The 25,266-nt window shown below is 46.9% G+C and overlaps 2 protein-coding genes across 2 annotated transcripts in view; one reads left to right on the forward strand and one right to left on the reverse strand.

Annotated features, from left to right (window-relative positions):
- Positions 1–6,848: 6,848 nt before the first annotated feature.
- Positions 6,849–12,763, forward strand: LOC144785993 (zinc finger BED domain-containing protein 6-like). Its single transcript, XM_078664899.1, has 2 exons — positions 6,849–10,245; positions 12,505–12,763. Exon 1 carries the CDS (start codon positions 6,869–6,871, stop codon positions 10,238–10,240), a length of 3,372 nt encoding a protein of 1,123 aa, XP_078521025.1. The 5' UTR covers positions 6,849–6,868; the 3' UTR covers positions 10,241–10,245; positions 12,505–12,763.
- LOC144783953 (uncharacterized) overlaps positions 10,503–25,266 on the reverse strand; it is a 65,893-nt gene continuing 51,129 nt past the window's right edge. Inside the window, exons 2-4 of the mRNA XM_078662682.1 lie at positions 13,237–13,329; positions 11,863–11,994; positions 10,503–11,151 (exon numbers count right to left, since the gene is read on the reverse strand). Of these exons, the coding sequence (XP_078518808.1) occupies positions 10,742–11,151; positions 11,863–11,994; positions 13,237–13,329 (635 nt within the window). The 3' untranslated portion in view covers positions 10,503–10,741. The remainder of the gene's footprint in view (positions 11,152–11,862; positions 11,995–13,236; positions 13,330–25,266) is intronic.

Consider the following 25,266-nt stretch of genomic DNA (forward strand, 5'->3'; position numbering starts at 1 on the left):
ATTGTAGACTATTCTGCCCCCCCCCCCCCTGGGGGCGGAGTGGCTGTTTTTTTTTACAGTTTCTGGTCCCAGGGGGGGATAGAAAAGCCCACTATACTCCAGGTTTTTGTTTTTTATAGGGAGCGACCCCTTGGCCAAGGGTTGCTTCCTTGGGCCCATTTGTTTTCTGTATGTTCTGCCCTGTCTTTATTTGGCCTCTCTGTCCTCCGTAGGGTTGCTTCCAGGGGGCCCACGTTTATAATGATTTATAATCTTCCCCCCTTGGGTACAGCCACCCCATTTGTGACATACCCTGTGACATAGCCTGTTGTAATGTGTGTTGTTTTTGTTTCTTCTAATGTGTATTGTTTTTTTTTCTCTTTAGATTGTTGCAGTGTGTGGTTCTGTTACTGGTGGTTCTGTTGTTCTGCTGTTTCTGTAGTTGCATGTGTTTGGTAAGAGACCTTTTTTTTGTTCAATTGTAATGTAATTGTTTATTTTGCAAAGTGTGTAGTAATACGAGTATGTTTTGTTTCTGTTTGTTGTGATTGTAAAACATGTTTTGCATTTGTTTTTGATGTGTCCTTCTGTAGATGTAAGTTTTTTTTCTTCTTTCTAGTGGGATATCGTTGCCTATTTGCTGTGTCTTTGCAGAGTAGGTGCTGGTGAGTGTAGTTGTGTCTTGTAAGTGAATTGCATATTTTTTCTAAATATAGTTTTTTGTGAAAAAGTCTTACATTTTTTATCTTACTTTGCGCAGTGTTGGGGTTGTTGAGTTGTTTGTGCAGACTTCTTTATTTGTAAGGATAATGGCTAGCCGCCGGATTACTGCTCAGCAAGTTGTTAGAATGCTTTTTGATTCTTCCTCTGACCATGGTCCAGAGTCTGACTCTGATTCTGAGCCAGAGGTGGGAGGTGAAGATTCAGGTAGTGAGTTTTCTCTACACATGGCTTCATCTGATGATGAAGACACTTTGAGTGCTGATGAAGCTACTTTTGGTGTGGATGATGTGCCTGTGGTTGGGGAGGACATTGATGTGCTTGTGGTTGGGGAGGACATTGCTGTGCCTGTGGTTGCGGAGGACATTGCTGTCCCAATAGTGCGGCAAGAGACATCTGGGCTGCTGCCTGGGGCTGCTAGACTTCCAGTTGGTGTAGTGAGACAAGAGGCAGCTGGGCGGCGGCCTGCGGCTGCAAGACTTGACGATGAAAGTTCTGACCTCTGGGTTGCACCAGGCATGGTGCAGCCGGCATTGCCTGAATTTACTGGTGTTCCAGGGTGTAGGGTGAACACTGAAAACTTTTTGCGTATTGATTTTTTCAAGTTGGTATGGATGATGTGTTTTTGGCAGAGATTGTAGCGCAGACTAATTTGTATGCTGAAAATTTTTTGAGTTTTGAGGGTGAACAGTGCCAGCCTTAAGCCCCACGCTAGAGCTACCCGGTGGACTCCCACAAATTTAGAGGAGATAAAAATGTTTTTGGGTTTAACTTTTTTGATGGGCTTGCTTAGGAAACCATCAATGGCTTCATATTGGTCTACTAGTCCCTTGATGGCAACAGCTATATTTCCGGCAGTCATGAGTCGTGATAGGTATTTGCTTCTGCTGCGGATGATGCATTTTGTTGACAATAGTCTTGCTTTGCCACGAGATCACCCTGATTGTGACCGTCTTTTCAAGATTCGGCCTGTCATTGATCATTTGGTTGATCGATTTTCTGAGATCTTTTATCCTGGGAAAGAAATTGCAGTGGATGAGTCTTTGCTGTTGTTCAAGGGCCGCTTGGTATTTCGGCAATACATTCCTAGTAAGAGGGCACGCTATGGAATCAAACTGTATATGCTGTGTGACAGTGAGACTGGATATGTCTCTAATTTCAGGGTGTACACTGGTAAGGAATCCAGGATTAACCCCCCTGGTTGTCCGTCGACTTTTGGAGTGACTGAGAAAATTGTGTGGGAACTTGGTCGTGGATTGTTTAACAAAGGCCATCATTTGTATGTCGATAACTTCTACACTGGTGTGCGGTTGTTCAGGGAATTGGCCAAAGTGGACACTGTTGCTTGTGGCACAATCCGGTCAAACCGTAAAGGTTTCCCAAAAGAACTTGTTTGTCGAAAGCTTGCTCGGGGACAGTGCAGTGCATTGCATTGTGAGGAGCTTCTAGCTGTGAAGTTTTCAGACAGGAGAGATGTCTACATGTTGACTACAATACATGATAAAAGCACTGAACCGGTGACTGTTTGGGGTCAGGTTGCAGAAGTGCGCAAACCTGTGTGCATACTGCACTACAATAAGTACATGGGTGGTGTTGACAGAGTAGATCAGAGGTTGGAACCGTATGCTGCTCTTCGTAAGGCTTACATTTGGTACAAGAAGTTGGCTATCCATCTTTTCCACTTGGCAATCTTTAATGCTTTTGTTGTGTTCCAGAAATCTTGTCCCCAGTCAAAGATGACTTTTGTAAAGTTTCAGGAGTCTGTAATAGGCAGCCTTGTTTTAGTGGAACAGGCAAGTGTTCCTAGAGTTGGAGTGGTGGAGGATGTTGCCAGATTGAAAGATCGGCACTTTCCTGATACAATTCTTCCTAAAACCTCAAAAGACTTTCCCAGTCGGAGATGTAGAGTCTGTTGGCGAAGAGGTTTGCGAAAGGAGGTTCGCATGTACTGCCCCGACTGCCCTTCAAACCCCGGGCTGTGTGTACCTGGTTGTTTTAGATTGTACCACACGCAAAAGAATTTTTGGGAGTATCAATGAGTGGTAAAGTGAACTGGTTGGTCTTTATTCTGTAAAACTTATTGTTCAGTTTCAAAGTTTGTATTTGTGTAGTCTTTTTAGATTTAGTTGTCGAGTTAGTAGATTTGTATCAATTTGCAATTTGTTTTTGTTTCTCTTTTATTTAAAAAAAACCTAAAGTATGATGTTGGTTTGCGTGTAGTGTCCATTGTCTGACTGTGTGCATGGTTTGGCGCTTGGCTGCCGGTGTCTGTGGACTGGTGCTTGTCTGGCGGTGTCTGCGGACTGGTGCTTGACTGGCGGTGTGCGTGGTCTGGTGTTTGGTTGGCGGTGTGCGTGCTCTTGCGCTTGCCTGGTGTTGTGTTTGGATTTGTCTTTGGCTGGTGGTGTTCGTGGAGTGGTGCTTGGCTGGCGGTGTGTGTGTGGAGTTGCGCTTGGCTGGTGGTGTGTGTTGAGTGGCGCTTGGCTGGTGGTGTGTGTGTAGTGGCGCTTGGCTGGTGGTGTGCGTGGAGTGGTACTTGGCTGTCTGTGCACGGAGTGGTGCTTGGCTGGTGTTGTGTTTGTGGAGTGGTGCTTGGCTGGCGTTGTGTTTGTGGAGTGGCGCTTGGCTGGTGGGGTGTGTGGAGGGGCGCTTGGCTGGTGGTGTGCATGGAGTGGTACTTGGCTGTCTGTGCACGGAGTGGTGCTTGGCTGGCGGTGTGTGTGGAGTAACCCTGGGCGAAGAACTACGCTCCGTTCGCGGAGCTTGCGGAGTTTCGGCAGCTCCGCGTTCCGCGGAGAACGCGTAGCTGTCGATTACTCCGCGATCCGGTGCGTAGCGTAGTTCTCGCGCGCTGAATAACATTATCGCGTGCGCGGCAATGGCTTACCTTCGTTCTGCGTTCGTTTTTTCCTGGTCGCTTGTGCCACCATGTTTGGAAACACTCTCGCACAGTCCCGTGCGACTGTGCGAACGCGATAACGTCATTTTGATGCGAGATAGCGTCATAAGGATGCGCGAGGATGCTTTTTGGTAAGATCGAGTTGCCGAACACGCAGAAACTGCATTCTTGCACAGAATAACTCGCGAGCATGTTAAAACCATAATAAATTACCATTTTAGTTAGGAAAAAAAAGCAAAAAACCTTAAAGTTGTACCTTTGGCTTTATTTTTAGGGGGGAAGGACCCCTCTTTTTGTTTCTACTCTTGTTTTGCAGAGTAAGGAGGAAGGGCTCTTGAGTTTACAACTTCCTGTTCCTGTCCACCAGGCTCCTCCCAGTGCTTTGTCCATGTGGTGCTCACTTTCCTTTGGATTTTGAGCTGGAAGGATCACTTTCTGTCTGTGTTGGCTGCATTACTGATTTACCTTGGATTTAATGAGGACTTTTTGAATTGGAATTCTCTTTTTCAAGTAAGTTTGTGTAATGTATGAGTGATGTAGACTTGTGCTTGTTTGATTTGATTTTTTTTTTAACTACAGTATTCAATCCTGGAATGAAATTATTGATGGAGGCCTGTACTTTCATGAGGTCCCAAATTGTAATTTTTTTCTAACATTGCATTTTGTGGAATTTAAAATGTTTCTAATTTTTAAGCCAATATCTGACCCTAGTACCCCATGTAGTTAGTGTGTAGGCATGCATGAGTTCATTGTATTAACTTTCTGTGGTTGGCCTGGCCATGTGTTGGCGGCCATTTAATGTTTCCAGCCACTTTGCTCTTGCCATAGGCCTCCAACCTTGTGGCCTACTCTGGCAGTAGGCCATAGGTACTACTCATAGGGTCATGAAAGTTAATCAACTGTTTTTGTGGTGTACCCTTAATGTGAAAATCATGGATGGCTTGGATTGATATAGAAAATCTTATTTTTATGTGTGGGGTATTTCTGGTTTTGGGTGTGTTTAAACTTTAAATACTCTGTCAATTTCTGCCATTAGGTAACCATAGGAATACAGCTTGGGTAGTTTTGGTAACTTCGCACAGTGTGAGCACGTGAACTTACATTTTTTGTCTTGTTCGCGCACTCAATGTACTTGCTCGGGAACGCGAACACGACTTTTTATTCCATTCGCGCTGCCGAACATGCCGATTTAGCATTCTCGCGGACAATATGTCCCGAGTTGCATAAAAGTTTCTCAAAAATGTTGCAGGTGTTTCTTGTGCACCTAAAAAGTCCTCATTTATGTTATGTTGTCATTTTGGTTGTAGTTTTCTCTTTTTGGAGCATGGACCACTTCCATTTTCTGTCCTCTATGTAATTTTTTTTTTTTTTTTGGGGTGGGGTGACCAATTTGGGCGGTGGTGTGGTGTGTCCATTTTCTGAAGCAAAGCATTGTCCCTTTGCCATAGGCATTATTGTCTGTCTTCTCTTTCTTGTCATGTTGTTGTTGGTGGCCAGGCCATGTGGTGGCGGCCATTTTGGGTATGCTTCCTTTGTGATTTATTTTGCCATGTTGTTGTTGGTGGCCAGGCCATGTGGTGGAGGCCATTTTGTAAAGTTGTCCATGTTGTTGTTGGTGGCCAGGCCCTATGGTGGTGATCTTTTTGTGTATGCTTCCTTTGTGATTTATTTTGCCATGTTGTTGTTGGTGGCCAGGCCATGTGGTGGAGGCCATTTTGTGTATACATCCTTTGTGATTTTGCCATGTTGTTGTTGGTGGCCAGGCCATGTGGTGGCGGCCATTTTGTGTATGCTTCCTTTGTGATTTATTTTGCCATGTTGTTGTTGGTGGCCAGGCCATGTGGTGGAGGCCATTTTGTAAAGTTGTCCATGTTGTTGTTGGTGGCCAGGCCCTATGGTGGTGATCTTTTTGTGTATGCTTCCTTTGTGATTTATTTTGCCATGTTGTTGTTGGTGGCCAGGCCATGTGGTGGAGGCCATTTTGTGTATACATCCTTTGTGATTTTGCCATGTTGTTGTTGGTGGCCAGGCCCTATGTCGGCGGCCATTTTGTGTGTCCTTCCTTTGTGCTTTTGCCATAGGCATAGGCCTCCAACCTTGTGGCCTACTCTGGCAGTAGGCCATAGGTACTACTCATAGTAGGGTCATGAAAGTTAATCAACTGTTTTTGTGGTGTACCCTTAATGTGAAAATCATGGATGTCTTGGATTGATATAGAAAATCTTATTTTTATGTGTGGGGTATCTCTGGTTTTGGGTGTGTTTAAACTTTAAATACTCTGTCAATTTCTGCCATTAGGTAACCCTAGGAATACAGCTTGGGTAGTTTTGGTAACTTCGCACAGTCTGAGCACGTGAACTTACATTTTTTGTCTTGTTCGCGCACTCAATGTACTTGCTCGGGAACGCGAACACGACTTTTTATTCCGTTCGCGCTGCCGAACATGCCGATTTAGCATTCTCGCGGACAATATGTCCCGAGTTGCATAAAAGTTTCTCAAAAATGTTGCAGGTCTTTCTTGTGCACCCAAAAAAACAGAATTTGTCATTTGGTTGTTGTTTTGGGAGCCTGGGCAGGGGTTTCTTTGTATGTGTTTTTGCGGTGTTAGGTTTACAACCTCTGTCTTAGCCATGGGCTATTTATTCCTTGCACATTAACCTGTCATGTGCAGCAGGCATCCACGTTTTTCTGTCCATATTGGTATCTATAGGCCTGCTTGACTTTATTGGTTCTTTCTGGACTTCATGTGGCCTTTGAGCTGTGGTGCTGCTGGACTGGTATTATATTATTAGTCTTCTGTTTTGTCTTTTATACATTGACCTGTGTGTCTTTCAATTGTTCATGTTGCCTTACTGCTTGTTTGACTGATGTTGTTCTGCCTTCTTTACTTGTAGGTGCACAAAAAAGACTGAGGAGGTGCTGGTTGTTTTTTCATCCATCGCTCGTTCTACTGCCAGACGGACGTCCTTCAGTTGTACGCCACGTGTGGTGTGTGACTCATCTGACCAGACATCTCTGCAATTTGTGCTGCTGTGAGCTGACTGACATCAGAAGAAGATGGGCCCTAAGAAAGCTACCAGGTCCTCCACCACAAAGAAAGTTGCTGCGAAGAAGGAACAGCAGAAGGAAGTGTCACTTAAGTCTGGTATGGACCCCAAAACCTTTTTTGGCACCCCAAAAGGTACGCCTGCAGCAGCGGGGTCTGGGGTGCAAGCTGGGACCAGCACATCTGCATTAGTTGGGGCAAGCCAGCATCCCAGGGCCAAGCACATGATGAGGGTCGAAGAGGTAGCCAGCCTTCTGCTTGCGAGCAGTGATACTGAGCCAGAACTAAACTTATCGCTGTCTCAAAGTAGTACACAATCCACGCAAGATGGAAGTGCTCAACAACCACCGCCAGCAGTAGATGTTCAACAACCACAACCACCGCCCGCAATAGGAGTTGTTCACCCACAACCACAACCACTTCCCGCAACAGTTGTTGAACAACCACAACCACCGCCCGCAACAGTTGTTGTTGAAAAACCCCAGCCCGCAATAGTACTTCCTCAAGAACAACAACCACCATCTCCGCACCAAATAGTAGTAGTTGTTCCTCCCGAAGTCGGGGCAGTTCAGGAAGTAGAGCCTCCTTCCGAGCAAGAAGAAGAGGAAGCCACTTCTGTAGGTGATCTATTTCCTTTGAATTCACCAAGGGAAAGGAGGGTTAGTGCATCGAGTTCTTCGCAAAGCATCCCTTCCGATGACCTTGATACGGATTGGCAGCCACAACTATCTGCGCATTCAAAGGAGAGACATCCCAAGAAGACCATGCTAGGAAAAAGGAAGTTTCCAGGCAGGCTTGAACTTATGGAGGTCGATGTAGGTGAGCAGGATACTGCTGGTGATAAAGACGGGTCTGACACTGTCATCATCACAAGCGTTATTCCTGGTGCAGAGGATGTAGAGACAAACATTTTCACCCTATCCAGAAATGCTGCAATGACTGATGAGCAGGTACCACGCATAACTCCTACACACTCAACACCCACAGTAACACCAGCTCCAATTTTTTCAACAGCGAAGGCCCGGCAGCATCCGACATCCAGCAGAAGCGCCACTTCAACAGAAGGAGGTAGTGGCAGTACTAGGACTGAGCTGTCCCATAGTGAAATTCCACAATCCTCCAGTCCATCCGGCATTGGCAGTGGGTCCTCCTCTTCCTATGGCAGGAGACAAAAGTTTACCTCCCCAGTGTGGGACTTCTTTACGGTTCACCCAGTTCAGGAGAACATTGCTGTATGCACCATTTGTCATGCCAATGTTAGTCGTGGTAAGCTTGGTACAAACTATGGGACTGGAGGCCAAACGACCCATTTGAAAAAAACACACGTGATCAGGTGGGAGAACCACCTTGCAAGCTTAAAAAATGTTAGCACTCGTGTTGGTGGGGATACAGTGGTACAAGGTCCACTCATGGTTGACCAGGAGGTAGAAGAAGAGGGAGACGATGACCTTCTATCTAGGAGTGGTACACAATCGACCCCTGTCGCCAGCACTGGAGTGGTAAAGTCCACATCCTCCGCATCTGCAACTTCTCAGTGGCACCAGAGTCAGCTGGAAACACCAAGGAGTGCAAAGTCTGCGATGCAAGGTGGTCCGTCTAGCACAACTCAAAGACATGCAAAGCAGCTTACCATTCCTAGCATGTTAAGGCAGGAGGGAAAGTACGAGCGGAACCACCCAGTAGCACGTTTATACAATGCCAAACTTGCGAAAATGTTAGCACTGGACCTTCTCCCATTTTCATTTGTTGAGGCTGTTGGATTTCTGGAATTAGTGGCAACCCTCTGCCCAAAATGGAACGTTCCCAGTCGCTACTATTTTGCCCGAGTGGCTGTTCCAGCACTACACCACGATGTGCTGGAATTGATTGGGAAAGCCTTACAACAGAGTGTTGTCCATTGTATCCACCTGACAACAGACATGTGGAGCAGTTGCGATGCTACAGATTTCATGTGCATCACCGCACACTGGATCTCTTTTGCAGGTGTTAAAGACAAGTTAACTTCAGGCCTCCGTGACGTTGCTGGAATTTTTAATGATACGCGCAGACATGCAACTATAGCCATGTTTGGTATGGACAAAAGTCATACTGCTGAAAACATTTTGTCTGACTTTAATGACAAGGTCTTTGAATGGCTGAAACCAAGAGGCCTTAAGATTGGTTTTGTTTCCACCGACAATGGCAGTAATGTAGTGAAGGCAATGAGAGAAGGACATTATTTCAGGGTACCCTGTTTGGCACACTGCATAAACTTAGTCGTGCAAGACTTTCTGAAAAATGAAGCCAAAGTCAGAAACATAATGGCCATCTGCAGAAGAATATGCACGCACTTTAACCATTCTTTCAAAGGACGGAAGCTGCTACGGGTCATTCAGCAAGAGCATAGGTTGCCAGTCAAAGCACTGATCCAGGAGGTCCCAACACGTTGGAACTCAACTTATTTCATGCTTGAGCGTCTCTTTGAGCAGTACATCCCACTGAATGCTTATGTCATGTCAAGAAGATTAGGGGATCCTACTGTTAATCTTAAAGCCCTGACCATTGAGATGTGGCAGTGGGACCTCATTAAATGCATCACAGAGATGCTACAACCCTTTGAGGTCTTCACACGTGCAGTTAGCAGGGAGGACTGTACTATGGGCCAAGCCATCCCATTGTTGTACATGCTTGAGCAACAGGTGAAGGAGGTCTGTGAAACATACGAAGGTGACGAACAAAAAGTTGATGCATATACCTTAGCCAAGGGCTTAGTCAACCGCTTGTGTGAAAATGTAAGGCTCAACAATATTGTGTCAGGTGAACATTACATAACTGCAACAATCTTGGATCCACGGTACAAATTATTTGTCAGCAGTAACGAAGTAATTCCATTTTCAGATGAGGATGTTGACAAGTACAAAACTTCCATAGCTGCGGAAGCTAATGAGTTAGAAACTGAACGGCTGTTACTTAAAGGCCTGCCACTGCCAGCCCAGGCCAGTCCAAGTACTCCTGACGCAAGTTCTTCACAGCGTGAGAGCAGTGCGTCTGCTTTCCAGCAGGCACCAACAGTACCAAAAGCAGCACCTACACGATCTGATTCAGCAGACCCAACCAAAAGCATAACTGCTTTTTTTCTACAGAAAGGGATGGGTAAGTCCGTTGCTGTTGCAAAGGGAAAAGAGGACCAGCAAAGCCGAGCACCAATGAACATTGAGCGGATGGTTCAGGCCTATCTGGATGACACAACAGAGGTGTTCATGGAGCAAAGCCCATTGGTCTATTGGTATGAAAGAAGGAGACAGTGGCCAGTGCTGAGCAGGCTGGCGATAAAGTATCTGGCTTGTCCTGTAGCCAGTGTCTCCTCTGAGCGGGTTTTCAGTGCTGCTGGTGCCATTGTCACATCGAAAAGGACTAGTCTCTCCCCCAAAAGCGTGGAGCGGCTGACAATGATAAAAATGAATCAACGCTTCATACCACCAGACTATCAAGTACGTGAATCACCGCCGGATGAAGAAAGCGAGTGTGAAGAAGACGTCCTCACTACTGGGTTACATGACCTACTTCTGTCTGAACGCACAGAGTTTGAGGACGAGCTCCTCTTCCCTGACAACTAGGACAGGTATATTAAAGGAATGATGCAATGCATTGCATAGGATTGTTTAGCCGACTCTGAGCAAATGTGCATGGAATTAAAGTATACTAGTAGTAACTTCAGACTCACGTGATGGGCAATTTTCCCATGTTATTTAATAATATAAATTATTTATGCACTTGTGACCCTACTACTACAGGTGCAGTCAGTACTTAATTTATCGTTCGTAGTTCATGTTCATGTTGCACAACGTACATTATTTGGTGAAACAGTCCCCCCTCCACCCCCCCAACAAACACAAATGAACTTCAAATGTTTTCTTGTGAAAATATCTTTGTTTTATTTTTATATTTTCATAATGATAATAGAAAAATAAAATATATAACAAATGTAACCCCCTGACCCAGAGCTGTCCCTACCCTCCCCTAACCCCAACCAAATTTCAACCCAAATGTACACCCCAACTCCCACATCCCACCCACCAACAAAAGGATTAAAAAAGGGGCAAAAAACAGGGTCCATTTCAAAGCCGGCGGGCTTTCAGGTGTTTGTCCACCAGTATCTTCACACGCTCCTCTAGACCGTCCTCCAGCTTCTTCCGCTCCTCCTCCAACTTCGCTACCCGGCGGAGAATCTTTGCTTTGAAATCACGGCACCTACACTTGCATGCATGTTGTTGTTGTTGTTGTTGTGGGGGGGCCGCCGAAGATGTAACAATGCGGCGGCGGGCGGCTGCCTGACCACGGCGACGTAGTCCTGCAGGCTTGGGGCCCGGGGCATTGGAAGAGGCAGCAGCTGCTGCCGCCGCCTCCTCCTCCTCCTCCTCCTCGGCCTGATCCACCAGCCGGCGGTAGGCCTCTACAATTGCCTGCAGTTTCCGCTGCCGGGCCCGGACTGCCAACTCCTTCCTTGTTGGTTTTTGGGAAGGAGTAACTATAAAGAAAGAAAGAGAATTGTTGTAATCCAAACTCCCCGCAAATCAAGAACACAACATTGATTCAACACATAGTGGGCGGCACAGTAGCACTAGCAAGCAAGCTGAGTACCAGAAATTGTGTTGCGTCTATCTTGAACATTCTACAGCCTCTATTAATTTTTCGGACTTTTTGTCACGGCATTATGCCTGCCCTATTAGCATGGGTGTACTTCAACGGTCACACACATTAGAACGAACACCTGTCTTTTTCATATCTCCTTTTGTTCCGGGAAGGCGGGAACACTCTCAAAGTAACATTAATTAACAGGGGGCAGCTAGTAGCACATGTCTAGTAAAGACTATAATACTTTATACCGCGCAACAAACCTTATTTGGTTTGTGTTTCACCAGCAACGACCCATGCACCCAGTCGTCCCCTCCTTCCCTTGCCTTTGGGTTTGCCCAAAACACCGCTGCTGCTGAGACTATCCACTAACCACCGGTATTGGGTGTGTCTCCCAACCACGCTGGCAGCTGTGTTTTCCCCTTTACATGCTTTAACAACAACCCATGCATCCGACTGCTATCAGGCACTTGCATTACTGTAGTGGTAATGCTTAGCATGCTAATGACAAGTAAAGGTAACATCATATATTTTCCAGTAGAGTACAGTGAGAAAGTTTTCCCCTCCCACCAAGTAATGCAGATCACTATTGAATGTAACTTACCATCGCCCGCCGCTGTTGGCTCCCCCCCCACTGCTGCTGGTGTAGGTGCCTCTGTTCCTCCTGTCCCCGCCGGGATCGCTGAAGCTGCGCCGCTGTCCCCGTCGGCACTGGTCGATGGTAAGGGTTCTGCACCTATAAAAATTAGTACACCTTTTTAGATGGATGCACAGCCCCCTTTGTACTTGTTCACCAAGAATGGAGTTCTTCAAAACAGTTAAGTCCAACGTACGTAATCAGTATGAGTCCACATTGCATAGTACAGCAGAGTCACTACACATATTATTAGCATTCATTGTTATGGTATGGTACCCAAGCTCATCTCATCTGTCCTGCTACTCTAGTCCTTGGAAATTGGAAGTGAACTATGTAACCTTTGTACATCAATGTATCCAGTTTTGCGCATGTTAACTCGCAGCTTGTTGCGCAGTACGAGAAGACGCTCTGGGGCAACACATCATTGTTCAATGCATACACCTGAAGAGGTGGGAAAGTAAAAGGGCCCGTATTTAAGTTTTCTATGTGGATTGTGGAATAGAGTTTGCTTACAGGTTACAACTTCTTTTTAGCATGGCTGCATAAAACTGTCATAAATGTATTTAATACTGTCTAACGTGCACCACTTTTGTCATTATTTTTCGGCAGGTGAGAAGATTGCCTTCTACGAAGCGGACATTTCCATAGCTTACAAAAAAAGAGGAATATCTGACCAGTATACGTTGGTGAGAGGTCTCCGATAGTTGCCACATTTCCCTATTGTGCACTAGTAGCTGTACAAATGTTGATTACTTTATTATGCCTGTTTTAACTCTGGATTTTTTCTGGTGGGCCCTTCAACGTATTGGACGGAACAACTTAAAAACATTGATGTTACTTACTTACTTCTAACAAAATAAAGCTTTTGAATGACCACTTTGACTCTGAAGTTTATTTTCAGTGTCTGTTGTCTTAGAGACTCACACGAGTGAGTGAGCAAAAGGGGGTTTCTTAGGTAACGGTTTGTGTCCTAAAAGCATTCGGCATCTTGGTATTGGGGTTCAGGAGTGTGATTTGAACAATAGACCAATGACTCAGGCCATATAGGCTGACGTTCAGTGAATTGTGCGTTCCTCAGAGTTCTGTGACTGAGGTGTAAGTAAGGTCCAACCTGCCTATCAGTACCAACAACATCCAATTTTCGTGTGCATAGTTACATAGTTGTGTAATATGTATATAACTCCATAGGAGATAGAAGAATACCCACAAGACTAGTAGTGGTATACTAACGTTTACAAAAATACTAGACAAACATCATTCTGGATGCATACTTGGTTGCTGTCAATTGACAAAGCACTGCAGACACATTACAGAGGAAAAAACAAGCACTGTTGGACTTACTGGGGACAGCAGCAGGATCCTCAGTAGAGGAGCTCTGTGTAACTGGTGGTTCACCCGCCGACTCGGTCCCTGTATTCTGCTTGCCCCTGGGTTCTGTGGTTCATGTAAAAATTAAAATAATAAACAAAGAGAAAAACATTGAGTGCTGTGAAACATAGACATCATTGCAAATCACACTGCTACAGTGGAACAGAGCCGGAGGCAACAAATCCATGCCAGGGGCCGCAACGCAAATATGTATCCATCCTTAGAGTATTATTAAATTAAGGATATCTATTGGTGCGGTGGCCCCTGAAGTTTGGTGCCCCTGTGCAGTTGCACAGCTTGCACATGCCCCCTAGAGCCGGCCCTGGCTGAGGTAAGAAGAACAAAGTAACGTTAGCATTCTTTGCAAGAAAAGGATTCCATTCATGCAGAAGAGAAGGCCGTGAAAAAAATGCTACAATATGCAAACAACGTACAATTATCCATCCACCGCTATTTCACTGACGGACAAAGGAAGGACAAGACTCTATTAATAGCATTAACTAACTTCAGTTCTCAACAATAAAGAAAATCTCACATCAATAAACAGCAACAGCTAGCGCCAAGTTGAAACAACACGCAAGAGCCAGTGAAGAAGAAGAACACTGTCATACAATGACAGTAGATATACCGGAATACATCGCAAATGTAACTAGGGGCAACAGTCATCGCGTTACTTATTCAGCCAATATTTACAAAGATACAATAACAATATTTATACAACTATATATATATATATATATATATATATATCAGTCAGTTCAGGAAGCACACAAAGCGAGGAAATCCACAGGAAGCCTCGTATGAAGGTACACGTTTATTTTGCAATCTTGCCAGCAGTCGCTCCACAAGAACTGGCACTCCTTGCTGTGGCCAGACGCGTTTCAGGACCAGATGTCCTTTCATCAGTGGCAGCAAAAGAAAAGAAGTTCGCGTTGCACACGCGCAATTAAGTTCCAAACACCTTCCCCCAGTGGGCGTGGCCATCCTGTGGCCTTCTGGTGCTCGTAGTTCGTGTGCATAGTATTACCACATAGGTGCGTTCTGATTTCTTTTAGTTCATGCAATTTTAATCTTTCCCTCGTGGGTGAATGCCTGTTCTCATGTTGCGGCTGCCCCGCTTCATAGAGAGCAAAATGTACCTGTGCAGGCTCCAGCCCTGAAATAGAGCGTGACATCTGGTCCTGAAACGCGTCTGGCCACAGCAAGGAGTGCCAGTTCTTGTGGAGCGACTGCTGGCAAGATTGCAAAATAAACGTGTACCTTCATACGAGGCTTCCTGTGGATTTCCTCGCTTTGTGTGCTTCCTGAACTGACTGATTTGTAACGGCTGGCACAGCCGTAGAGGAGAGACCACTGCCTAAACAGCGGGCCCGCCCCGGCCTACAACGCGCTGGGAACATCGGGAGGAAGGTGTGCACGCTCTATTTCAGGGCTGGAGCCTGCACAGGTACATTTTGCTCTCTATGAAGCGGGGCAGCCGCAACATGAGAACAGGCATTCACCCACGAGGGAAAGATTAAAATTGCATGAACTAAAAGAAATCAGAGCGCACCTATGTGGTAATACTATGCACACGAACTACGAGCACCAGAAGGCCACAGGATGGCCACGCCCACTGGGGGAAGGTGTTTGGAACTTAATTGCGCGTGTGCAGCGCGAACTTCTTTTCTTTTGCTGCCACTGATGAAAGGACATCTGGTCCTGAAACGCGTCTGGCTACAGCAAGGAGTGCCAGTTCTTGTGGAGCGACTGCTGGCAAGATTGCAAAATAAACGTGTACCTTCATACGAGGCTTCCTGTGGATTTCCTCGCTTTGTGTGCTTCCTGAACTGACTGATTTGTAACGGCTGGCACAGCCGTAGAGGAGAGACCACTGCCTAAACAGCGGGCCCGCCCCGGCCTACAACGCGCTGGGAACATCGGGAGGAAGGTGTGCACGCTCTATTTCAGGGCTGGAGCCTGCACAGGTACATTTTGCTCTCTATGAAGCGGGGCAGCCGCAACATGAGAACAGGCATTCACCCACGAGGGAAAGATTAAAATTGCATGAACTAAAAGAAATCAGAGCGCACCTATGTGGTAATACTATGCACACGAACTACGAGCACCAGAAGGCCACAGGATGGCCACGCCCACTGGGGGAAGGTGTTTGGAACTTAATTGCGCGTGTGCAGCGCGAACTTCTTTTCTTTTGCTGCCACTGATGAAAGGACATCTGGTCCTGAAACGCGTCTGGCCACAGCAAGGAGTGCCAGTTCTTGTGGAGCGACTGCTGGCAAGATTGCAAAATAAACGTGTACCTTCATACGAGGCTTCCTGTGGATTTCCTCGCTTTGTGTGCTTCCTGAACTGACTGATTTGTAACGGCTGGCACAGCCGTAGAGGAGAGACCACTGCCTAAACAGCGGGCCCGCCCCGGCCTACAACGCGCTGGGAACATCGGGAGGAAGGTGTGCACGCTCTATTTCAGGGCTGGAGCCTGCACAGGTACATTTTGCTCTCTATGAAGCGGGGCAGCCGCAACATGAGAACAGGCATTCACCCACGAGGGAAAGATTAAAATTGCATGAACTAAAAGAAATCAGAGCGCACCTATGTGGTAATACTATGCACACGAACTACGAGCACCAGAAGGCCACAGGATGGCCACGCCCACTGGGGGAAGGTGTTTGGAACTTAATTGCGCGTGTGCAGCGCGAACTTCTTTTCTTTTGCTGCCACTGATGAAAGGACATCTGGTCCTGAAACGCGTCTGGCCACAGCAAGGAGTGCCAGTTCTTGTGGAGCGACTGCTGGCAAGATTGCAAAATAAACGTGTACCTTCATACGAGGCTTCCTGTGGATTTCCTCGCTTTGTGTGCTTCCTGAACTGACTGATATATATATATATATATATATATATATATATATATGTATATAACTATATATATATATATATATATATATATATATATATATATATATATATATATATATATATATATATATATATATATATATATATATATACACACTTTATTTTTGGGGTAGCCACTCACCAAGACCCACAACCTCCACACCAAGCAGGTCCAACAGGTCCTGCTCCCGGTCCAAAATGTCGGCCCAGCGGTGGGACAGCTGATGGTGTGTACGCCGGATACCGGAGCAGCGGAAGACTGCACGGCGCACCTTCGCCCACCGCCGGAGACGCTCTTCAATGCGCTGGTAGCCGGAGCCGGGCCTGCCGCCTGCTGCCAAAGTCAAGGGGAGGTGACGTTGGATAAAAAAGACCAGGGCGGCCACCTCCTCCTCCCCAAAAAGTTGGCGGGGCGTCACTCCTGCCGGGCGCATTCTGCCGCAAGGCAGCCGGGTTTTTTTAGGCACAGCCGCCTTGCCCTTTGAGCCGCCGATTCTGCTGGCACCCTTCACCATGGTTCTGGGTGGAGGGGAGAAGGAAAGTTGAAGACAAAAAGGTTAGGGGAAGAAAGAAGAAAGATAAAAGAAGGAAGTAATATAAAACAAGAGAAAAGTTGCAAAAAAAGTGGTAAAAGTAAAAATAAAATGAGAAATATAAACCTAGGCACAGACAGAAATAGGTAAGAAGTAAAGAAAGTTAGAAAAACTGAGGGAAAAGACCAGGATGGAAGAGATAGGAGTGAGATGCTGAAGTAGGCCCAAAACCATAGCCAGAGTGTGAAATCGAAGATGGCTCTGCCCGTCGCGACCGCCGCGGTAAGTTCGCGCGATATTTGACGCGATCACGCACTTTGGCAGTGCGAACGAGAAGATGAGTTCCCGAACATGTCTAACACAACGCGAACACGTTACTTGTGACCCGGAACCGGAAATAAGGGAACGCAAGCGGGCGGGACAAACCTCATTGAGTAACTTAGCGCGCTAGCTATTGCGAGCATGCAGGCAGCGCCCCGAACACGCGCACCACGCTCCCGAAGACGAAAAACGGCGCGCGAACGGGTCTAGCAAGCTACTACGCATGTCCGCGGAGCTACGCGTAGCTCGCGGAGTGCAAGTGCGTCTTCGCGTAGCTTCGCGGAGTGCGGCTACGCGAACTACGCCCAGGGTTAGTGTGGAGTGGCGCTTGGCTGGATGGTGTGCGTGGAGTGGTACTTGGCTGACTGTGCACGGAGTGGTGCTTGGCTGGTGTTGTGTTTGTGGAGTGGCGCTTGGCTGGTGGTATGCGTGGAGTGATGCTTGGCTGGTGGTGTGTGTGGAGTGGTACTTGGCTGTCGGTGTGCGCTGAGTGGTGTTTGGCTGGCGGTGTGCATGGTCTGGTGCTTGGATGGTGGTGTGGGTGGACTGGCGCTCGGCAGGCGGTGTGTGAGTAGTTACTTTCTGTTGGTCACTACACACACTGCTAGTTGAGTGACACTCCACACAGTCCATCATTGTGTGTAGTTGCAGTGTCAGTAATGTGGGCGTGTGAAAGTGATGGGCCCTTGAATGGCGCTGTTTGCTGGTGTGAGTGTTGAAATGTGATGGGTCCGCGGCTGGCGGTGTGAATGTTTTGTATGTGTCACGGGTACGAAAGGTGTATGAATGGCCTGTAAAGAGTTTGGTGCCTTGACGTGGCTTTACAGCTCACGAGCTGTGAGTCAGTGGTTTAGTTTATCATACTTTCAATTATACACAGTGTATTTCATTTTTGTGAAATTACTTGCGTATACAATTGTATGTACTGAATCATCACTCACCCTCGTGCCAAATCCAACCAGTATGTGTGTGTGCTTGCGGATTAGATGGGTGTGCAGTAATAATTGTTTTTTTTCTCTTTCTGCAGTAGGGTGTACCTTGTCCCTTATTGTGATTGTTGTTATGTGTTGCTTTTCCATTCGGATGGTGTCAATGGTCTGGTTTGTATCAGGTATGAAAGGTGCGTGAATGGCCTGTAAAACGGTTGGTGCCTTGTCGTGGCTTTACAGCTCACGAGTTGCGAGTCACTGGTTCAGTTTTTATGCATTTATTTATTGACAGAGCATTTCATTTTTTTGAAATATCTTGTTGATAAAATTTTATGTACTGAACCATCACTCGCCCTCGTGCCAAATCCAACCTGTATGTGTGTTTCTTTGAGGAATAGATAGCCGTGCTTGAATGTTTTACTTTTGAGTAACTCTGTTAAGGTATGGTATCCTTTTACTCGGGAGAACAAGGTGAACGCTGGGTGGTAGGACATTTTTGCCGGCACGGCGATCCCACGCCAAAAAGTTTCGAAAAGTGCAATTTTTACCTAATTTTAAGGTTTGCAAGGAGTTCTGGGTAGGAAAACATTGGGGGACCCACGCATGCCATACTTCCCTGGACTCTCCCGGGTGTCTAGTTTTCAGAACTGTTTGGGTTTGCTACTTTCCAAAGAATACCACCCAGCCCCGGGCCAAAAACTCAGGTGCCCCCCCCCCCCAAAATTCAAAGTTATATTGCTTCAGGGTATTTTGAATTCACCACCGTACGATTTGGACCTTTTCCTGTTGCAGCCACTATGGCTACCCACGCAAGTGAGGTACCGTTTTTATCGGGAGACCTGGGGGCACGCTGGGTGGGAGGTAATTTGTGTGAGCCCAGTGATGCCACGCTTTCCCACACTAAAACGTGTGAAAAAATTGATTTTTTCCAGCTACAAATGAGGTTTGCAAGGGATTCTGGGTAGAGGAACGTTGGAGGATCCACGCAAGCCATACCTCCTTGGAAGCCCCCGGATGTCTACTTTTCAGAAATGTGTGGGTTTGGTAGGTTTCCATAGATGGCTGTCTCGCACGGGGCCAGAAACCCAGGTAACCCCTCATGCAAAAGCTGGTGAATTTGACAATGGTGACAATGTCAAGTCCACTAGCTTTTGCAAGAGGGGTTACCTGGGTTTTTGGCCCCGTGCGAGACAGCCATCTAGGGAAACCTACCAAACCCACACATTTCTGAAAAGTAGACACCCGGGGGCTTCCAAGGAGGTATGGCTTGCGTGGATCCTCCAACGTTCCTTTACCCAGAATCCCTTGCAAACCTCATTTTTAGCTGGAAAAAATCAATGTTTTCACACGTTTTAGTGTGGGAAAGCGTGGCATCACTGGGCTCACACAAATTACCTCCCACCCAGCGTTTCCCAAGGTCTCCCGATAAAAATGGTACCTCACTTGCGTGGGTAGGCATAGTGGCTGCTTTAGGAAAAGGCCCAATTCTTACTGTGGAGACCAAAAAATTGCCTTTAGCCAAACAATCTTCTTTTTTGAGGGGGTCACCTGAGCTTTTGGCCCGGGGCTTGGCGGGCATCTTTGCAAACTACCAAACCCAAACAGTTCTGAGAACTAGACACCCGGGGGAGTCCAGGGAGGTATGGCATGCGTGGGTCCCCCAATGTTTTCCTACCCAGAAACCCCTGCAAACCTTAAATTTTGGTCAAAAAACCCACTTTTCCGTACTTTTTTGGGTGGGATCTCGCTGCCGGCACAAATGTCCTACCACCCAGCGTTTCCCTTGTTCTCCCGAGTAAAATGATACCTCACTTGTGTGGGTGGGCACAAGGCATGTGACTCAGGCTGGGGGCTTAATTTGTAAAACTTAAATACTACTAAATACTACTTTTTTCAAAATTCATTTTTGGCGTGTTCTGCTTTGGGGCACCCACACAAGTGAGGTATCCTTTTACTCAGGAGAACAAGGTGAACACTGGGTGGTAGGACATTTTTGCCGGCACGGCGATCCCACGCCAAAAAGTTTTGAAAAGTGCAATTTTTACCTAATTTTAAGGTTTGCAAGGAGTGTTGGATAGGAAAACATTGAGGGACCCACGCATGCCATACCTCCCTGGACTCTCCCGGGTGTCTAGTTTGCAGAACTGTTTGGGTTTGCTACTTTGCAAAGAATACCACCCAGCCCCGGGCCCAAAACTCAGGTGCCCCCCCCCCCAAAATTCAAAGTTATATTGCTTCAGGGTATTTTGAATTCACCACCGTACGATTTGGACCTTTTCCTGTTGCAGCCACTGTGGCTACCCACGCAAGTGAGGTACAGTTTTTATTGGGAGACCTGGGGGCACGCTGGGTGGGAGGTAATTTGTGTGAGCCCAGTGATGACACGCTTTCCCACACTAAAACGTGTGAAAAAATTGATTTTTTCCAGCTAAAAATGTGGTTTGCAAGGGATTCTGGGTAAAGGAACGTTGGAGGATCCACGCAAGCCATACCTTCTTGGAAGCCCCCGGGTGTCTACTTTTCAGAAATGTGTGGGTTTGGTAGGTTTCCACAGATGGCTGTCTCGCACGGGGCCAGAAACCCAGGTAACCCCTCTTGCAAAAGCTGGTGAATTTGACAATGGTGACAATGTCAAGTCCACTAGTTTTTGCAAGAGGGGTTACCTGGGTTTTTGGCCCCGTGCGAGACAGCCATCTAGGGAAACCTACCAAACCCACACATTTCTGAAAAGTAGACACCCGGGGGCTTCCAAGGAGGTATGGCTTGCGTGGATCCTCCAACGTTCCTTTACCCAGAATCCCTTGCAAACCTCATTTTTAGCTGGAAAAAATAAATGTTTTCACACGTTTTAGTGTGGGAAAGCGTGGCATCACTGGGCTCACACAAATTACCTCCCACCCAGCGTTCCCCAAGGTCTCCCGATAAAAATGGTACCTCACTTGCGTGGGTAGGCATAGTGGCTGCTTTAGGAAAAGGCCCAATTCTTACTGTGGAGACCAAAAAATTTCCTTTAGCCAAACAATCTTATTTTTTGAGGGGGTCACCTGAGCTTTTGGCCCGGGGCTTGGCGGGCATCTTTGCAAACTACCAAACCCAAACAGTTCTGAGAACTAGACACCCGGGGGAGTCCAGGGAGGTATGGCATGCGTGGGTCCCCCAATGTTTTCCTACCCAGAAACCCCTGCAAACCTTACATTTTGGTCAAAAACCCACTTTTCCGTACTTTTTTGGGTGGGATCTCGCTGCCGGCACAAATGTCCTACCACCCAGCGTTTCCCTTGTTCTCCCGAGTAAAATGATACCTCACTTGTGTGGGTGGGCCCAAGGCATGTGACTCAGGCTGGGGGCTTAATTTGTAAAACTTAAATACTACTAAATACTACTTTTTTCAAAATTCATTTTTGGCGTGTTCTGCTCTGGGGCACCCACACAAGTGAGGTATCCTTTTACTCGGGAGAACAAGGTGAACGCTGGGTGGTAGGACATTTTTGCCGGCACGGCGATCCCACGCCAAAAAGTTTTGAAAAGTGCAATTTTTACCTAATTTTAAGGTTTACAAGGAGTTCTGGGTAGGAAAACATTGGGGGACCCACGCATGCCATACCTCCCTGGACTCTCCGGGTGTCTAGTTTGCAGAACTGTTTGGGTTTGCTACTTTGCAAAGAATACCACCCAGCCCCGGGCCCAAAACTCAGGTGCCCCCCCCCCAAAATTCAAAGTTATATTGCTTCAGGGTATTTTGAATTCACCACCGTACGATTTGGACCTTTTCCTGTTGCAGCCACTATGGCTACCCACGCAAGTGAGGTACAGTTTTTATTGGGAGACCTGGGGGCACGCTGGGTGGGAGGTAATTTGTGTGAGCCCAGTGATGACACGCTTTCCCACACTAAAACGTGTGAAAAAATTGATTTTTTCCAGCTAAAAATGTGGTTTGCAAGGGATTCTGGGTAAAGGAACGTTGGAGGATCCACGCAAGCCATACCTTCTTGGAAGCCCCCGGGTGTCTACTTTTCAGAAATGTGTGGGTTTGGTAGGTTTCCACAGATGGCTGTCTCGCACGGGGCCAGAAACCCAGGTAACCCCTCTTGCAAAAGCTGGTGAATTTGACAATGGTGACAATGTCAAGTCCACTAGTTTTTGCAAGAGGGGTTACCTGGGTTTTTGGCCCCGTGCGAGACAGCCATCTAGGGAAACCTACCAAACCCACACATTTCTGAAAAGTAGACACCCGGGGGCTTCCAAGGAGGTATGGCTTGCGTGGATCCTCCAACGTTCCTTTACCCAGAATCCCTTGCAAACCTCATTTTTAGCTGGAAAAAATCAATGTTTTCACACGTTTTAGTGTGGGAAAGCGTGGCATCACTGGGCTCACACAAATTACCTCCCACCCAGCGTTCCCCAAGGTCTCCCGATAAAAATGGTACCTCACTTGCGTGGGTAGGCATAGTGGCTGCTTTAGGAAAAGGCCCAATTCTTACTGTGGAGACCAAAAAATTTCCTTTAGCCAAACAATCTTATTTTTTGAGGGGGTCACCTGAGCTTTTGGCCCGGGGCTTGGCGGGCATCTTTGCAAACTACCAAACCCAAACAGTTCTGAGAACTAGACACCCGGGGGAGTCCAGGGAGGTATGGCATGCGTGGGTCCCCCAATGTTTTCCTACCCAGAAACCCCTGCAAACCTTAAATTTTGGTCAAAAACCCACTTTTCCGTACTTTTTTGGGTGGAATCTCGCTGCCGGCACAAATGTCCTACCACCCAGCGTTTCCCTTGTTCTCCCGAGTAAAATGATACCTCACTTGTGTGGGTGGGCCCAAGGCATGTGACTCAGGCTGGGGGCTTAATTTGTAAAACTTAAATACTACTAAATACTACTTTTTTCAAAATTCATTTTTGGCGTGTTCTGCTTTGGGGCACCCACACAAGTGAGGTATCCTTTTACTCGGGAGAACAAGGTGAACGCTGGGTGGTAGGACATTTTAGCCGGCACGGCGATCCCACGCCAAAAAGTTTTGAAAAGTGCAATTTTTACCTAATTTTAAGGTTTACAAGGAGTTCTGGGTAGGAAAACATTGGGGGACCCACGCATGCCATACCTCCCTGGACTCTCCGGGGTGTCTAGTTTTCAGAACTGTATGGTTTTGCTACTTTGCAAAGAATACCACCGAGCCCCGGGCCAAAAACTCAGGTGCCCCCCCCAAATTCCAAAGTTATATTGCTTCAGGGTATTTTGAATTCACCACCGTACGATTTGGACCTTTTCCTGTTGCAGCCACTATGGTTACCCACGCAAGTGAGGTACCGTTTTTATCGGGAGACCTGGGGGCACGCTGGGTGGGAGGTAATTTGTGTGAGCCCAGTGATGCCTTGCTTTCCAACACTAAAACGTGTGAAAAAATTGATTTTTTCCAGCTAAAAATGAGGTTTGCAAGGGATTCTGGGTAAAGGAACGTTGGAGGATCCACGCAAGCCATACCTCCTTGGAAGCCCCCGGGTGTCTACTTTTCAGAAATGTGTGGGTTTGGTAGGTTTCCATAGATGGCTGTCTCGCACGGGGCCAGAAACCCAGGTAACCCCTCTTGCAAAAGCTGGTGAATTTGACAATGGTGACAATGTCAAGTCCACTAGTTTTTGCAAGAGGGGTTACCTGGGTTTTTGGCCCCGTGCGAGACAGCCATCTAGGGAAACCTACCAAACCCACACATTTCTGAAAAGTAGACACCCGGGGGCTTCCAAGGAGGTATGGCTTGCGTGGATCCTCCAACGTTCCTTTATCCAGAATCCCTTGCAAACCTCATTTTTAGCTGGAAAAAATCAATGTTTTCACACGTTTTAGTGTGGGAAAGCGTGGCATCACTGGGCTCACACAAATTACCTCCCACCCAGCGTTCCCCAAGGTCTCCCGATAAAAATGGTACCTCACTTGCGTGGGTAGGCATAGTGGCTGCTTTAGGAAAAGGCCCAATTCTTACTGTGGAGACCTAAAAATTTCCTTTAGCCAAACAATCTTCTTTTTTGAGGGGGTCACCTGAGCTTTTGGCCCGGGGCTTGGCGCGCATCTTTGCAAACTACGAAACCCAAACAGTTCTGAGAACTAGACACCCGGGGGAGTCCAGGGAGGTATGGCATGCGTGGGTCCCCCAATGTTTTCCTACCCAGAAACCCCTGCAAACCTTAAATTTTGGTCAAAAACCCCACTTTTCCGTACTTTTTTGGGTGGGATCTCGCTGCCGGCACAAATGTCCTACCACCCAGCGTTTCCCTTGTTCTCCCGAGTAAAATGATACCTCACTTGTGTGGGTGGGCCCAAGGCATGTGACTCAGGCTGGGGGGGCTTGATTTGTAAAACTTAAATACTACTAAATACTACTTTTTTCAAAATTCATTTTTGGCGTGTTCTGCTTTGGGGCACCCACACAAGTGAGGTATCCTTTTACTCGGGAGAACAAGGTGAACGCTGGGTGGTAGGAAATTTTTGCTGGCACGGCGACCCCACGCCAAAAAGTTTTGAAAAGTGCAATTTTTACCTAATTTTAAGGTTTGCAAGGAGTTCTGGGTAGGAAAACATTGGCGGACCCACGCATGCCATACCTCCCTGGACTCTCCCGGGTGTCTAGTTTTCAGAACTGTATGGGTTTGCTACTTTGCAAAGAATACCACTGAGCCCCGGGCCACAAACTCAGATGCCCCCCCCCAAAATCAAGGTAGTTTTGCAATAGGGTAATGTAAATTCACCACCGTAAGATTTGAACCGTTTCCTGTTGCAGCCACTATGTCTATCCACGCAAGTGAGGTACCATTTTTTTCAGGAGACCTAGGGGAACGCTGGGTGGGTGGAATTTTGTGGATCCACGCAGATTCCAGAACTTTCCACCACAGAAATGTGACGAAAATGTGTTTTTTTGGTCAAATTTTCCGGTTTGCAAGGGATTCTGGGTAACAGAACCTGGTGGGAGGCAGTCGAGTCACGCCATCCTGAATTCCTCTGGGTGTCTAGTTTGAAAAAATGTATAGGTTTGCTAGGTTTCCCTAGGTGTTGGCAGAGCTACGGCGCAAAAATAAAAGGTAGTCTTTTTGTCCAAAACGTGCTAGATTTTACTGGGAAATTGAGGTGCGACCATGTTGCGTTTTGCGCTGTTTCATGTCGCAGCCACTATGCCTACCCACGCAAGTGAGGTACCATTTTTTTCGGGAGACCTGGGGGAACGCTGGGTGGGTGAACATTTTTTGATCCACGCAGATTCCAGAACTTTCCACCACAGAAATGTGAAGAAAATGTGTTTCTTTTGTCAAATTTTTAGGTTTGCAAGGGATTCTGGGTAA

Source organism: Lissotriton helveticus, chromosome 10 (genome assembly GCF_964261635.1).
Source record: "Lissotriton helveticus chromosome 10, aLisHel1.1, whole genome shotgun sequence".
NCBI lineage: Eukaryota > Metazoa > Chordata > Amphibia > Caudata > Salamandridae > Lissotriton > Lissotriton helveticus.

What these genes read in the sequence shown, in the direction of transcription:
- LOC144785993 (XM_078664899.1), top strand. Translation starts at nt 6,869, where the DNA reads ATGATGAGGGTCGAAGAGGTAGCCAGCCTTCTGCTTGCGAGCAGTGAT.